The 17,159-nt window shown below is 38.6% G+C and overlaps 1 protein-coding gene across 3 annotated transcripts in view; it reads left to right on the forward strand.

The window, feature by feature from the left end:
• Positions 1-17,159, forward strand: part of LOC121917334 (collectin-12-like) — a 116,732-nt gene that overhangs the window by 80,721 nt on the left and 18,852 nt on the right. For 2 of the 3 annotated variants that reach the window (XM_042443229.1, XM_042443230.1), the window contains exons 3-5: positions 9,955-10,077; positions 12,714-12,812; positions 14,887-15,933. In XM_042443229.1, coding sequence (XP_042299163.1) covers positions 9,955-10,077; positions 12,714-12,812; positions 14,887-15,933 — 1,269 coding nt within the window. Of the gene's footprint in view, positions 1-9,570; positions 9,688-9,954; positions 10,078-12,713; positions 12,813-14,886; positions 15,934-17,159 lie in introns of those variants that run through there. The other variant, XM_042443231.1, reaches the window with a different exon arrangement.

Consider the following 17,159-nt stretch of genomic DNA (forward strand, 5'->3'; position numbering starts at 1 on the left):
TAACATTTTATAATGAAATAAAATTATTCAAATTAGAACAGTTTTACATGAGTAAATTTAATATTTAATCCAATGCATGTGTAAATTTTACATATAAAAAAGTTTAGGAAGAGGGATCAGAATAATTCTCGTGCCCCCCATGAGGGTCCCACCCCACTGTTTGAGAACCACTGACCTATACCAATGATCAAAGATTGGAAAGTAAAATTTGATGGAATCAGAATACATGGATTCTGAAGAAACTTTATGTAGATGTGGTTTAAAATTAAATATACTCTTAAGTTTTGTTTTTAAAACTACAGTTGTACAATATAAGAGAACAGTGTTAGTCCCACCTAGATAGACTCACTGAATCAATGGGAACGTGATTCCATTCCATTCATTCAGGGGCTGTACAGACTGTCAAAAAGGGCTGGAATTGGGGTAGAGTCGGGATGTGGCAACTGCACCCCCCAACTTCACCCCCAAGCCATGATCACAGCACACACCCAATCACATGGCAGGCAGCAGTGCAGCACTCCGGTGGCATAGCAACTACATGACGCATGCCAAAAGGAGTGCCAAAAAGTGCAGCTGCGGTGGCAAGTGCAGCTTTTTTCCATTGCTAAAAGGAGTGGCATTTTGCCACTTCTTTTTTTTGGGGGGGGGATGCCAAATCAGGGCCACTGTGTGTGGTTACTGTGGTCCCAATCTGGCAAGCAAAGGGACAGCGCAGATCCTCTCCTTTGGAGTGGTCTGTTTTGCCCCTCGATCAGTCTGTTCTACCTGAAAATCTAAATTGAATGTAAGTCTGTGTCTTCTACTGACCAGCAAACATAGACCAGCAAAAGCTCCACTGTTTAAAGTATAGGTATGCAGACTGGCACACCTCTGTTAAAATGCAAATTTTGTAGCTTATAGTAAACTTGGCTATATGAAAGAGATTTCTGTCTTCTGTATCCAGTGAAAAAATCCAAATTGGTTAAGTCTAATTGGTTATGAGGTGAATATTACATAGCCAATTATTTGTCATTATTTAAGGAAATAGTAGAGTGATGGGCTTCTGCGCACTAAGAATCTGATTGTATGGAGCTTTTTGGTGGAAAAATATTTAACACCATTAAGGTGACTTCAGCTAGTAGAAGAAAATAACAGCCACAGACAGGTTTTTTGAAGTAATAATCTTAAACTGCCTGTTGAGTCATTAGTGTCCAGCAAGGAGATATTCTAACAGTTTGATAATGATGTTTCATCTTAGTTGTTGGTGTTTTCTTATATTGCGCCTTTCTTCCCACATAGAGAATCAAAGCAGCTTAGTAATATGGTGGTAGCACCAAGATCCATCTACAGTACTCACAGAACTGATTGTTGTACAGTGGTACAGATAAGAATAATGAAATCATAGTACACCATCTACAGAAATATCTAGTTCAAGCCCTGGCATCTCTTGCTTAAGAAGTCAAGGTAAACAAAGATGCTAGAGAGTTGTTGCCAATTGCAATAGACAGTACTGGACTAGCTAGACAAATAATTTGATCACATCTGTCCCAAATTCCTATGTAATTGATACAGCATGCTACTGCCCAGCTCTTTAAAAGTATAAAAATGAAAGAACCATTTAAAGGAGAAATGCCACAGGTAATCTTGTGCTGTTTATTTCATTTTCTCTTTTAAAAATCCTCTGTAACTCAAAATCACTCAGGAGATCTGAAAAGCATTATTTGTACATTCTGTATTGGCAATGTATGGGAAGGGAACTCCTGGGTAAATGTCTGCATGTATGCAGACAGCAACATTGCATGCTTGGGATGAGAAGAAATGTATTTGGTTAGCATTTTAATACAATGTGTATAACTCACATTTGTATCACTAATGTGTGAACTAGAATGTAATCCTTCAGTTTTTGCAATTTTCATTTTGCGATACATTTCATTAATAAAAAAGGCCCAAAAAATTGTGTACACAAATGCATACATTAAGGGAAACTGTACCGATAAATGGAAAGACTTTTGTATGTATTTCTTCTAATGTTTACATTTTAGCAGAAAAAAACAAAATGTATCCATTAGGAGAAATCCATACAAAACTGTGTTTATTGGCAGAAATGCATACAAAAATGCCTATGGATTTTCATGAAGCCTTTTAACCAAAATATTAGCAAACTGATGTGAAGACAAGGATGGAAAAAACTGTGCTTCAAAAAGATATACATATTTTAGAAGGCCAAATGAACCATCCATTCTTTGTCTATGTGTAGTTGTCTGGCAGACCAACACTGCTTGCATACTCTTGGCTATTTTCATAAGAGATGGTTCTGATTACGATTCAACCAAATCAACACATTTAAATCACATAATTTTAGCAGAAGACAGCTAAGCATATGATAAAATTTAAAGTCCTCACATCAAGAGGACTTTAAAGTTAAGTACCACTTTGCTAGTCATATTCTGCTTATGATCAGGGGAAAAGTCTAATTTCATTTCTTTACTATAATGTTGGCAATTAACAATTGACAAAATATATCTGAAATTCTGTTCACAGAACCATTCCAGCTTCATTGCTGCACATCTGAAGTATACCTGTCTAATTAAAATGGCTTTCCTAAATTAAATGTTGTATTAACTATATCCAATTCACTTGCATTATTTAAAAAATAGTCTTTAAAAATCATAGATGTGATTTCAAATTGGCAAGGATTGTGTTTTAAAGTGGTAGGTTAAAGGTGCCACTTCCAGGAGTTCAATAGTCTTAGCACATTTCTGTGGCTTTACAATGCTCTGTAATAAATCTGTTATTTTCTTCAGATTGAGCCATAGCAGTCTGAAAGATCCTAATATTTTAACAACATGCGGTTCAGACGCTCTTGTTTTTGTTTGTTTATTTCTCCATATTGTAGTCATGTTGTCTTCTGTCCTTTCAATTAAGTAACTTCATTTTGAGTTTAATCACAGTAGGCCGTTGTTTGGTGGTTCCATATAATTAAACTACCATGGCTATTGAAATGTGTAATTAGAATTTTTAACAATTCATTCTGTAACTCTGGCTGACAATGATGAGCAAGAACAAAGCCATAAGCAAAAATGACTGGGTTATAAAAACAATTGGGAGACTATGGTCAAACTGGATAATGGGGATTCTTCCCCTCTTAATGAAAAGGTTTGTGAACATTACGTGTAATCAGAAGTATTTCCTTTGTTGAAACTCTTCCAGAGTAAGTAATGGCATCCTTTTGGGACACTTTATTATGTCAAATCTAGAAGAAAGGAATGATGAAGGGGCAGAGCACATGACCTGCTGATTTTGCAAAAGAGATTTCATCTGTATTGAGGGTTAAGACACAAATGACTTTTCAAAGCATTGCTGGGAAATTGGAATCAAAATCCTCTTAAAGCTGAGAGGCACATACAAATATCAGCTTTGTCTAAATGTTCAAAAGTTAATTTCTTCCTTTGGGGTCACTAGCATCAGTCCCTCTGATGTCAGTAGATTCTCTGGTACAAGTAATACTCTTAATTCAACATTTGTGAGTGAGCTTGTCTTCTCCATTCAAGCCCTGAAGATTTGGGTTGGGGAAGATATTGTTTTGTGTTTGTTCTTCAGATTTTATATCTTCATGGTCTTTTCTTCAAGGGCTTCTAATATAACAGATTCACCTCATATATCTGATTTCACATGGATTAAGAGTGTATTTGAAAACTTGCCTGAAACATAAAGTTCCAGAACTAGCTGGCAAAAAGCATTTCACAAAAAGGAATTCTTGTACCTCTCAATGGGTCCTCGTTTGGTCTGACAGATAGCAATAGGATGCAAGGAAGAAGACTGTCTCTTAAAAATGAAAGGTCTAAATCACTTACCTATTTTATATCCCACCTTTCTCCCTCCATGTGACTCAAGGTGACTTACACTCTTAGAATTCATTAAATACTTTCTCTGTGACACTCTCTTAGATGTTCAGAAGTTTTACTCCAGAAATATTTCAGTGGAAGATTCTGGGGCATTACAGCCTTTACCTATAACCAAGAGGCAGAGCTTGGGAAAATTACATTATAGATTACAACTCATAGAGTCCCACAGGTAATGGATATGCTGGCAGAGGGATTCTGGGATCTGTAGTCCAAAAAGCAACTTTTCTAAACTCTACTCACAGATATATAGGCAGATTTCCCAACATATATTCACTTCTGCAGCCTATTTATACATTCACACATACACACACTGCTCAAATTGCTTTTCTAAAGTTTTCTAAAGTTTCAGAAAGGGTATTGGTTTAGTGCAGTGACTGTCAAAAAGACAAATGCAGATGAATACACAAGTCCATTGTAGACATATTTTTGACCATGCTGGATCAAGCCAATTGTACAAATGAAAACAAAATGCTTTTCTGATATGATTCAGAAAGCTTTTGGTGAATTTCTCTGGTATCCATTTTCAGATCACTTCATTCTCTGGAAATAAAGCCTGGAAATGAACCAAACTGTGCTTGTTTTATTTGCTTTAACTTACCAAACCCATAAAGAAGAGATCAGACAATTGCTTTGATATCATATAGTCTTAAAGCTTGTCATATCTGGAGCAAATTAGACATTTACATAATCATTTACATTGATTATAGGTGCCCAGTCACTCCATGTAACAATACATTCACTACATATCTCTGCAATACCTAATCACTTAATCACTGTTCCAAATTCCCCGAATTCTGGTATTCCCTGAATACCACCATAACATAATGTGTGTAGATCGGTGTTCAGTATGCATGGTGACAACCATATGGGGTTGTCACTAGGCATACTGTGCAAATGTACAGTGTGCAAAAGCAAATCATGGAGGCTTTGTACTTTCATGCTCTACTCTGTATGCTACTGCATCCGCAATGGCCCCATGTTCACAACTTCACTTACGCCACCATCAGCTGGATATGACTGTTGCACATTTTGTCCAAACACATCACTGTACCTGTGCAGAGCTGTTTACACCTGTGTATTAATAACAGGATAATGGCTTGAATCACATACTATTTAACTATTTTCATTCAGGAGTTGATTCAGTGGGTCTCTTATAGCTGGGACTAACAATAGGCTTGAGACTAATACATCCTACTGGCTGAGAACAAACTAAGGAGTTTATCACACAGGAGAAAACCCATGAAAATCGTGCAGTTGACATTAAAATATGCTTTAAATGACATTAACGCAAGTGTCATTATCCCGTGAAGAACCAGGGAATAACCAGACAAGAAACAGCAAAAGGTCATTCATGGGAAAATTCCATGAATGAGTTACTGCTGTTTCTTTCCTGGTTATTCACGGGATAAGGGCACTTTAATAACTTTTTGTCTCAACGTTGTGTGAAAACCATGTAATTGCACGAAATTGCAGTTTAATCACATGTTATTCACAGGATAATAGCACTTTGCATGTGACGTCATGTGAAAACCATTCGCACAATTGTGAGTTAATCACTGGTTAGTCACCATTTATACCTCCAGTTTCCCCCGTGTGATAAAGAAAGTAGAATTCTCCCAACACCCTTTCGTTTGCAATCATAGCAATAATTGCTTTTCAAAAAAAGTAGACCAAAATCTAAAGTTAATTCAGTGAAGATGATCGTATTCCTCCCAACTATTTTTGCCCTAGAATTATACATCATTGTACCAGCTATGAAGTTTGGGGCTTTGCCTTTGATAACAGATGGCATCTAGTTTAAAGGAAATCCTTAGAATGGGATGGAAATCACATCATTCTTCAGATATTGTCAGTCCTAGACAGCATGATCAGTGATGAAGAATGCTGGAAGCTGCAGTCCAAAAACATTACAAACCCATCCCACCCCACTTCAAAGTGTAAATCCAATGGGATATGGTAAGACAACACATATGACAGTTAATTTATTAAATGGGCCTATTCAAATTATAACTAACAGTAGTATTTAGGCATAAGTCGTTTCTCAACTTTGTTTTATGTTAGTGATGGGTTTTATGCTTTTACCCAAAATTCAGTGGGCCCTTGGTGTCCACTGGATTTGGTTTAAGACCCCCCCCCCATGGATACCAAAATCCATGGATGCTCAAGTCCATTAAATAAATAAACTGGCACAGTATAATGGTATGCCTTTATAAATGGTGTGCCCTTATATAAACTGGCCAGACCAAAATTTGCTTTTTGAAATTTATATTCTTCTTGAATATCTTCAAATCGTGAATGGTTGAATCCATGGATAATCCATGGATATGGAGGGCTGACTGTAGTCTCATCAAAACACCAGATCTCTCTTAACATCATGAAAAATATACAGCTCATATCTTTAAAGTAATGATGTATACAGATTAACATTCTCTTTTCTCTTTACCAAAAAGAGGGAGGGAAGAATGGTTGTTCACTTTTCAGTAGTAAAACTGTTTGTCTGTAGTTGGGGGGGGGATCTACAGATGGAGACCCCCCACATGAGAACAAAGTCCTCAGTCACTGGAATGTAATACTAGAAAAACAAATACTACAAAGGCTAGTAACAGGAGGATGTCTTTCTAGCTTGTTTTTTTGTGTCCATCTTGGCTGCCGGAGAAAGGGGGTCCCCAAAACATGTGTACCAGCTGGATCCCTTTGTACTGAGCTCCAGTCTGTTTAGCCAGATGTCTTCCCAACAGTGACAAAGGAAAAACAGAGCTTTTATTATAATAAGCCAGGAAACAGAAAAGTGTGTCAAGTGAAAGGAGGCCTATTGTGTCCCATCTGATTTTCATTGAATGTTGTTTAAGTCAGCAATGAGAAATGTGCAACATCCGGAAGTGACCCTGGCTCTCTGGTATGCTCAACCAGTGTCAAAAGTCTGGGAGCAGCTCAACATTAAAGCCATGTGCTCAGATTGCATAACAGAGTGCGCAAACCATGAAACAATAACAACAAATGAAAATCTGATGCAGACCAACCTCAGTTCTGCATGACTTAACATATGACCTCTTCAGTGAAAAATGTATGGAGACTAATCTTACAAAGTTTTAATGCATTACTTACTAATGCACTGTCAGAAATTTCAAGTATAATATGATTCATTGTGTTCTGCTTTCATCATAACAAAAATAATCATAGAATGAAGGCCTGCACCAGTTGTTAATGTTTAAATTCCTACATTTTAATAGGATGTGCAGACAATAAAGAAAATCCATGACAGGAATATGTCATTTTCATAGGCATAATAACCTTGGGGGTATTTGCATCCGTGATAAAAGTAAATATAATTACTTTGTGCCACGCTGCAATTTAATTAGTGATATTTGGACATAATTCTAGACCACAGTCTCTCTTTAAACTCATTTCTTTCCTTCTCCAGTGCAGCTGCTAGGACATTATAAGGCCTTGCATCCCCTTTAGGTTAACCACAGTTTAGTGTGCTCTCAAAAGCTAAACACCTGCAACTATGTCTGACCACATTTTCTCTGGGTTCAGATATAGCAAGAAATCAGTTTAGTCAGCCATCAATAAATAGACTTAACCAAAAAGAAAAAGGGAATTGAAGGCTTTTGTACTAATCCTCCATCATACCAGCTTTACATGTAGATGCAACCAATGTTTTTCAAAGAGTTCTGTCAGACAGACTGTTCTATTCTGAATATTCATGGGCTATTTCAGTCTTTAAGATTAATGCACATTGGGATGAATGAGGCCAGCGAGACACAATCTCTGCAACCTTCTGAACACTTTCAGAATAAGATCTGTGATCATGATGAAACACCAAGCGATAAGAAGAGGGTGCATTCAGATGAAAATACTTTGAACAGTACGGCTTCTGTAGAAACATATTCATCGTATTTTCTTTGTATGTGCAATCTTGCCTTAAAGATCAAGCACAGGAGAAGCCAATTTTCCTTATTTGCAGCCTAACCTGGTTCTCTGAAGCAGTGGTTCTGAAATGGTGAGGTGGGACCCCCTGGGCAGGGAACTTGTTCAAGGAGAGATATGAGATTTGGAGGCTGTGAGCCCATCTCCTCCTCCTCTTCTGCCCCTTCTTCCCAAACTTTTTATGTGTACAATTTACATATGCATTGAGTTAAATATTGAATTTATTTAAATAAAACTGTTCTAATTTTAACAATGTTATTTCCTTATAGAATGTTACAATATGAATCTACAAGAATGTGCAAATGAAAACACACACACTAAATAAAATATTTTTATTCATATAATACATTGAATGGGGTGGTGTGATGTCCACGTGTAGATGTAAAGGAGGGGGTCCCAATGGTTAAAAGTTTGAGTAACACTGTTGTAAAGTGCTGTGACATCCCAAAGTTGTTTATCCCCATCCTCCACCCCCACTTTGCTTCTCCTGAAAATGTTAGAAAACAACTATAAAAGCAAACTATGAACCTTATCGCACCAGCCCTGGAACGGGCCTGTCAGGTTATAAAAGGGGGAGTGATGGGAATGGGAGGCAGCATAGAATGCTGTTTACTGCACAGGAGAACGCCGCCACTGCCACCGGAAGTTCCCATAGCATCCTGGATGCATCCCAGAGGGGGCAATTTTCAGGAACAGTTTGGAAGCGTTCCTGCATCTGGAACACGATGGGAACTTTCAGCGGTGGTGGCAGTGGCACTGTCCTGTGCAGTAAGATGTGTTCTATGCCACCTCCCATTTCCATCACATCCCATTTTGTAACACGACAGGCCCATTCCAGGGCCTGTGTGATAAGCCTCTATGGTTCATTCAGAATGATGTTCTGGATCAGTGTTATTCAAAGTGGTGGTCTACGGACTACTGCAAGTCCCCAAACCATTGGCTGCCAGTCCTGTGGTGTCCCTATGATTTGTATCACCTGGTGCAGGGAGGTAGTCGAGGGTGGAATGCTGCAGCCTCTGGAGGGCTGTTTAAGGTCCAGCATGGCTGCAGCCACACCAGAATCCAAATGAAAGCAACCTAGGCTGCAAGAGGGGGCAGTGCCATGGCCTCAGGACAGCCACCTGGGCTCTAGCGTGGCTGTTAGGCAAGTGAGAAAGGGACACAACACTCTTTCTCACTCGCCCAGCATCTATGCCAGTCCCAGCAGATGTACACCCCCCTCTAGGGTGACACTCGCTGTGGTCTACACATCCTGTACCTCCCTAGTGATGCTACTGTGCCAGTCCCTGGCAAATTTCCATGAAAGAAAGCAATGGACACAAATATGATTTGGGTACCTGGCACACTGGTTAAAAATCAATTATCTCACATCAAATAGTTTGATATGCATTGTTCTTGGTTTTTTTAATCATATCTTTTTTATTCATCAACATATATATTTGTAGTCAGTTTTTTTAAAGGTGACAGACGTCCATTCCAGTTAATTGGCACACTTTAACTAAATGTCTCTCAGCATGAAACCACACACAAGAAAAATTAACAGCATGTCCAGAGCATGGAGATGAGCAATGCAGTCAGTTAGGGCTTCTTGTTGTTGTGTTCCTTCAAGTCATTTCTGATGTATGGCAACCCTAAACTGAACTTATCCCGGAGTTTTCTTGGCAGTTTTCTTCAGAGGAGTTTGCCAATCGCCATAGCCATCCCCTGGGAGTGAGAGAGTGTGACTTGCCCAAGAACACCCAGTGGGTTTCCATAGCCAAGCTAGGATTCGAACCCTGGTTTCCAGAGTCATAGTCCAACACTCAAACCACTACATAATGCTGGCACCAAACCTAAACTATCATAAACCAACACACAAGCTGAATTGAAAACAGTGAGTCTTCTTTCTGAACACCTTGCATACAATTGCACTATAAACCACCCTATGGAAAGTCTTGTTGTTGTTGTTGTTGTGTGTCTGTACTGGCACATGTATGAGCCAGCTTTTTGTTTTCAAATTATTGTGTGGTATGTCAAAAATTGTAGGCCTTATTTAGTTCTTGCCATGTACATACCTTTACTTAAAAACTTTTCCTGTCAGAAGAACCAAATACAGAAAATGACACAGAGCTAGAACTAAAATCTTAATTTTCTTTTACAGGTATTCAAGAAGGAACACAATGTACCAAGTGTAAAAGTAACTGGGCACTGAAGTTTTCCATCATACTTTTGTACATATTATGTGCCTTGCTAACGATCACTGTAGCCATTCTGGGATACAAAGGTATGTGTCATCTGCAGTATTGCCTATTTAGCAGGATTTCAAGAAAAGAATTCAAAACAATGCATTAATTCAACTGCAGTGTGATTACAGAACATGTTATACTGCTATGCTGTTGTATTAGTGTTACTATCAGTATTAGAAATGTGCTTTTCTATTATTTGTTAATGAACAATAACTGCATACTGTACAAGTGTATTAGTACATTATTGACAGTTTATGGGACTATTTCATGCAGAAATTCTGCCTGCAGGGTAGAACATTAGAGCTGCCATTGGTGTGCACATTCACTTAGTTGCTTCAGTCTTAACCGACAGAAAATGTATATATCCTTGGTGACAGATTATGCTCTATGCATTTGGTAAATTGGATCCAGTGCCCTACCGATTTCAGAATTCCCAAGGAGAGAGATTAGGAAATAAATATATTATGGATTGATGTTTGCAAGATAACTGACTTTTAGGTAAATGAACGTAGTACATTCCATAAGGAAACTATACACCCAACCTTCCTTACTGTAACAAACTAATGGATTTTCTGATGGTGAAACCTGTCAGCAATTAGCTAGGCAGCTATGATGTCATGATATACTGAGGGAATGAAACTGTCAACACTATTTAAGGTTCTTATAACTTTCCTTATCCCAAATGCCCAGAGTAGGAAACAACTTAAAGTAATGGTTAAAATCCTCTAAACAGGACAACATTAAATAATTATTGTGTAATATAATATCCAGCTTTTGCAGAAGAACTGAAACATTAATCTGAATTGTGCAAGTCTGTCTCACAAATGGAGGGGAAAGGGGATCAAATGCAGCAATTTAATGCAATGCTGAATAGGCACTGTGTTGGGGCACCTGGAGTAGTTCACAGGGGTGAGCAAGCCAGACAAATAGCCTCCAGAAAAAGAGAAATGGATTTGTCCTTTGCGGAAATGTGATCCAGGCCAGCTCTGGCAATGTGAGACCCTACACTAGAGATGGAAAGAATGTTGGAAAATATATTTAAAATTGTCTAAAAACATGTTTTTCAAGTGTTGAGAACTCTTGACGAGAAATTTGGGACTATTCTGTGCAAAATGTATGTATGGTTGGTTTTGCACAATAAACACTTTCTTCATGAAAATAATATTTCAATGCTGAAATAATAATTCCTCTGCAAAAAAATGCTTTCATTGAAAGTTTATTCTACATAAAAACCACACATGAGCAATTTGCATAGAAAATAACATTTTCTCCACAGGAATTAATATTTGTATTAAAATATTATTGTCCATCCGGAAAATATTGTTTCCCATGCAGAAAATTCTCTTCTCTGAACAAAACAACCATGTATGAATTTTGTGCAGAAGAAGCTCCATATTTCAACTAGCCTTTGAAAACTGTGTGGTTTTCGAAGACTGTCTCATAGCAGGAAAAATATTGCTGAAATTACTCATTGGGGCAGAGTAGACTGCTGTGAACGGGCAAATTTAAGCCACACCTGAGAAAGCCAGATTAGGCCCATGGTAACTGTATGCCATGGCCCCAATCATCCTTTTTGACAGCCCCAAAAGAAGCAGCAAAACATCGCTCCTTTTTGTGCCAGCAAAAAGCCGTCTTTTCTTGCCCTGCCATGGCTTTACTGCTCTCTAGCCGTGCAGGCAGCCAGGTGGCATAAAGCCGGCTTCTGGGCATCATGAGGGCGTCATGCATATGCCATGCCCCCAAGCCATTGTTGCCTTTGAGAAGAAAAAATGAAGTATTACAAGGGAAGTCAGTTCTGCTTTCTCCCACAGTAGAATTTTTCCTCAACCATCATTTAGCCATGAAAGATAAGGAGCATTGCAGATAATCAAGGTGGCAAACCACAAACACAGCTGAAGATGGGGAACTTCAAAGCCAGACTTTTTCAAAACAAAATACTCAATCTCCTCTGCATGGATAGGGTGTTACAAAAACCAATAACTCCCTTGCTATAATATCTCCACTTGCTGTCAATCTATTTCTGGGAGCAATTCAGAGTGCTGCTTGTGATCTATAAAATCTATATAATAATATCTAGGCTATTTGACAGATCAAATCTCCTCATATGAGCCTGTCTAGGTCATCTCTCAATCCCATGATGTTCATAGGCACAGCTGGTGAGGGTGTCAAATAGGATACTTACCAGACTTCTGTTTAAAAAAACATAAGTTAAAAGCAGTTTTAAAAACACATTTAAAACATAGTAAAATAGAAACAACATCGCTCCATCAAAAGCACTACCTACCACAACGTACTAAAAACCAAATCCTTCCCTAAGTAAAAAGGTTGTTACCTGCTGGTGGAGGAACAGCAGGGAGAGGCCAACTCTATGTAGGCACTATGTATACAATTGCCATTAGCAATATGAGGAAGCATGTATTCATTGGTCCAGGTCAGGTCCAGTTGTAAGATACAGTTCTGGGAAAGCCATTTAGCTTCAGCGATGTTACTTCACTGTGTGCTTTCAAGGGGTGCTGATGGTTCAGATTCACTGAATATCTGGATTTATAAGGATATTGTCTATCAGGTGGTAATGGGAGATCCTGTTTGTTCTTGGTTTATCCCAGCAAGTTTTATAGTATTCTGTTATTTTCTGCAATGAATTGTTACTAAGATATTGTTTTGATTGTTCCAGTTGTAGAAAAAATGGACAATGTTACTGGTGACCTGGAAAGTTCGCATCAAAGATACAGTGAGAAACTTACGGAAGTGGAGAGTGACCTGAAGAAACTGGGTAACTCATACACATTCATACAAAAAGAATACATCAATTATTGGCTCTTTCCATTTACTGATTTATCAGGCTTCGTTGATGGTTCATTAATTAATGCTTCAGGCCTTCACAAGATTGCTGTTGTTCTCTTGGGCAAGGAGAAATCTGCAGTGTTGCCTGCATTCCCAGAAAGGAGGGAAATCTTTGTGTTTGATAGCGCAAATTACTCTGACTTGTAGAAGACCTGTAGAATTCCCTAATTTGCTGAATATCCAACTATTATGTACATTTCATACAGAACTATGTTGTATATTCTCATACCCAGGGTGATATTGTGTATGGTGATGGATTCAAACTTTTAGCACTAAGATTCAGACTTTTGCTTAACCAAATTCCTGTTCAGACAGATGGATTTTTTTAATGGATTTTTATATGGCCCATGGATAAGCCAAGAGTAAAACGTAGGGGCATGTTACAATGGAGCCAAAGGATGAACCAAAGGAAAACAATGCCAAAGAATTTACAAAATGCCTGCAGGCATAAATTTTTTTTTTTAAATAAATTTTATTGAGTAAAAAAAAAGACACACAAAAAAGACATAAACCACAAAAAAAAAAACAGCAACTATACATTAAACACAATTAAAACACTTTACACAATACCACCCACCAACAATTATATCTAACTAACACTTAACACCTGACACACACATGACTTCCTCTGCTGAGCAACGATTACACCATAAATCTCTTTCCTAATCTACACAAACTCTTATTCACAGTTAACTATTAAATCAAGGAAACTTAATCAAACTACATCTCTACCTATCTGTTACCACCCGTCCAGTTACAGTGATACGATATATTCTTACTAAATATAACTCTATATACTTCTTTAATGTCCTATCAAGGAGTGTCTTATAAAGTTTTACATAAACTGCTTAGTAATTCTAACCTATGTAACACCTGCCCCTCCTCTTATCTATAAAATATCATAAATGCAGGCATAAATGTTTGTGCTTACAGTAAAGGCTGGATGGATGAGAGGTTAGTGCTTCCAAGGCAGATTGCACTCATGCTTTTCACCAGAGATACAGTGCTCCCTTGCCTTATGAGGGGCAAATTACACTGATGCTTTTCACCAGGGATACAGTGCTCCCTTGCCTTACAAGGGGGGTCTGTTCCAGACCCCCTACATAAGTCAAATACCGTGTTTGCTTGAGCCCCATTGAAAATTATATTGACCTGTGGATACGTTGACTCAGGTTTTTGGGTTCAATTTTTTCACTAAATTTTCTAGATTTATACATGAGTATATATAGTAATATAAGGCCTTTAGGAACTGACTACAATGGGCTTTTAATGTTTTACAATTTTGTTATTTTTAAATATATATATATATATATTAAACTATTATATCTCTATATTTTATTGATATTTCAGTATGTTTTTAATCTATACTAGTTTTAATCATTTGTAAGCCACACCGAGTCCAAGTTTTAGGGGAAATGTGGGATATAAATGAATTGAGGTGGTGGCAACTGCACGCTGTGGTCCCAATTTGGTGAAGATGGAGGTGGCTGCAATCCTGCAAAGCCTGTGGGAGATTTTCACAGTCCTTACATATCTGGTAGACCAGGGAATATGCAGGGATTGTGACTACAAAACAGTTATGAATGCATAGCTCTAGGTTATGCATTCGTAAGTGCCCAAGTGAATTCTGGACATTAATAGTACTACTAGTAGTAGTAGAAGGCAGGATCTTCAATCTGAAGTTTGAATATGAGAAGAGGGGAAAGAGGAAGTATGCTGAGTTCCAATATTTATTCAAAATGGTATGAATTCTAGAATGACTTCTTAACCAAGCCAAAATCCTCAGATATTTGTGCCAATGCAATGGTAATTCTGTTACTCCAGAATTAAAAACAGGTTGTATTACAAAAGATGCTTAGCATGTCTCATCAGCTGAATTATGGGTCTGTGTGGGAGGTCTTTGATTTTATAACAGTTCAAACTCAATTAAATTGGCATTCTTCTGCTAAATGGTAAACAAAGACAATTCTCTAAAATTTTCTGCATTTTTCCTTTCCTTTCAGATTACCAAGCTGGTGAGAAAGCCATGAGCACCAACACAGAGCTTTCAAGTTTCAAAGATGATATTCTGGCCCTCCGCCAGCAGCTCCATGAGATTTCAGAGAAAACTGCAAAGAACAAAGATACACTGGAGAAGTTACAGGAGTCTGGTAATGTATTGGATGATCGGCAGAGCCAAATGAAAGGCGTTCTGGATAGCAACTCTTTCATGATCGTCAGTGTCAATAGAACACTTCAGGCCTACAATGGCTACATCAATGACCTTCAGGAAGACACAAGCAACATTCAAACCACTTTGCAAAGCCAACTGCGTTCACATAATGTCGTCATCATGAATCTAAACAATCTCAATCAGACGCAAGTTCAGCAAAGAGATCTTATTAGTGCTTTGCAAAGATCTGTGGATGATACAAGTCAAGCTATCCAGAGAATCAAAAGTGACTTTCAAAACCTTCAGCAGGTTGTCCTCCAAGCACGGAAGGACACAGACTGGCTTAAAGAGAAAGTGCAGAATTTGCAGGCGTTAGCAGCCAACAATTCAGTTTTAGCCAAAGCGAATAACGATACGCTTGAGGATATGAATAGTCAGCTGAACTCATTCAGTGGACAGATGGAGAATATCACCACCATTGCCCAAGCTAATGAACAAAGTTTGAAAGAGCTCCAGGAACGTCATAAAGAATATGAAAATGGAACATCTGCCAAGTTCAACCAGCAAGAAAACCGATTTCAGAGCTTTGAGACAGATATTGTCAACATTATCAGCAATATTAGTTACACTTCCCATCACTTGCGGACACTGACAAGCAATCTCAATGACGTCAGGACAACATGCACGGATACTCTTAGCAAACATACAGATGAGCTGACATTTATGAACAACACATTAGCAAATATTCGCTTGGATGCTACAGCTCTTAGAATGCAACAAGATGTAATGAGGACAAGGCTAGATATTGAGGTAGCCAATTTATCAGTAATCATGGAAGAAATGAAGCTGGTTGATTCCAAACATGGACAGCTCATTAAGAATTTCACAATCCTGCAAGGTAAGAAAAGTCTTGATAATTTCTTTTTGTCTGTAGAACCTAGGTATAGCTCAAGTGTGTATTAGTGTGTCTTCCTTGTTTGTTTTTCCCAATGTCTCTGCCAAGGCTGTATTTTGGGGCACAAGTTCAGTGTCTTGCAGAATACCCCCCCCCCCCCAAAAAAAAACAATTGCAAAGAAGATAGTGGCTAAAGCTGGACCCTCTGCAGTTGGTACCTCACTGCAGAACAGGATTGCTGGAGTGAAACCTGGAAAGGAAAATGAAAGAACCTCATAGATTGTTGTTTGTCATGCAAAAGGTAACAAATAACACCTGCTGTAATTTCCAGGTTTCAAGCTGGCAATCCTACTTGCAGAGTGAAGCTGCCTGAAAAAAAAATTTAAGGGGAAAAGAATCACATCCCATCACTCTCTCTGCTAAGATGCCTGGGGGGAGGAGAGCAAGTCCAGGCATGGAGATTTGTCAACCAGTCCTTGATGGGGTCACACTTCCCTAAAGGACAAAGTGCGCAGTCTGGGGGTTCTTCTGGATCCATCACTACAATTATCATCTCAAGTAGATGCGATGGCCAGAAGTGTCTGGTCCCAACTTTGGTTGATACGCCAACTGCTTCCCTACCTGGACCGAAAGAACCTTGAAGCAGTGGTGCATGCACTGGTAATCTCTCATTTAGACTTCTGTAATGCGCTCTACATGGGGCTACCTTTGTATCAAGTTTGGAAACTTCAATTAGTACAAAATGCAGCAGCCAGGCTGATCACCGGTACACCTAGGACTGACCATATAACACCAATCTTAAGATCTCTACATGGCTGCCGATTAGTTTCCAGGCACAGTACAAAGTGTTGGTCATTACCTTTAAAGCTCTATATGGCTTGGGCACGAGTTACTTGAAGGAACGTCTCTCCCTACACAATCCGCCCTGCACTCTCAGAACTACAGGGAATAACATATTGGACTGTCCGAAGACTAGATTAAGATCTACTTCCCATAGGGCATTCACTGTGATGGCTCCCAAATTGTGGATTGGCTTGCCAGAGGAGATCCATCTCATTACCACCTTAGATGCCTTTAAGAAGGCAATCAAGACGGATCTCTTCCGGCGAGCCTACGCCCCAGACCTGCTTTAACAGCTTAAGATGATACTCCACTCGGAACTTGATGAGGAATCAGATTTTGATATTGCACATGTACAGGTATTGTAATGTGTTTTTAAGTTTTGCATT

This window comes from Sceloporus undulatus, unplaced genomic scaffold, assembly GCF_019175285.1.
Source record: "Sceloporus undulatus isolate JIND9_A2432 ecotype Alabama unplaced genomic scaffold, SceUnd_v1.1 scaffold_15, whole genome shotgun sequence".
In the NCBI taxonomy this organism is placed as follows: Eukaryota; Metazoa; Chordata; class Lepidosauria; order Squamata; family Phrynosomatidae; genus Sceloporus; species Sceloporus undulatus.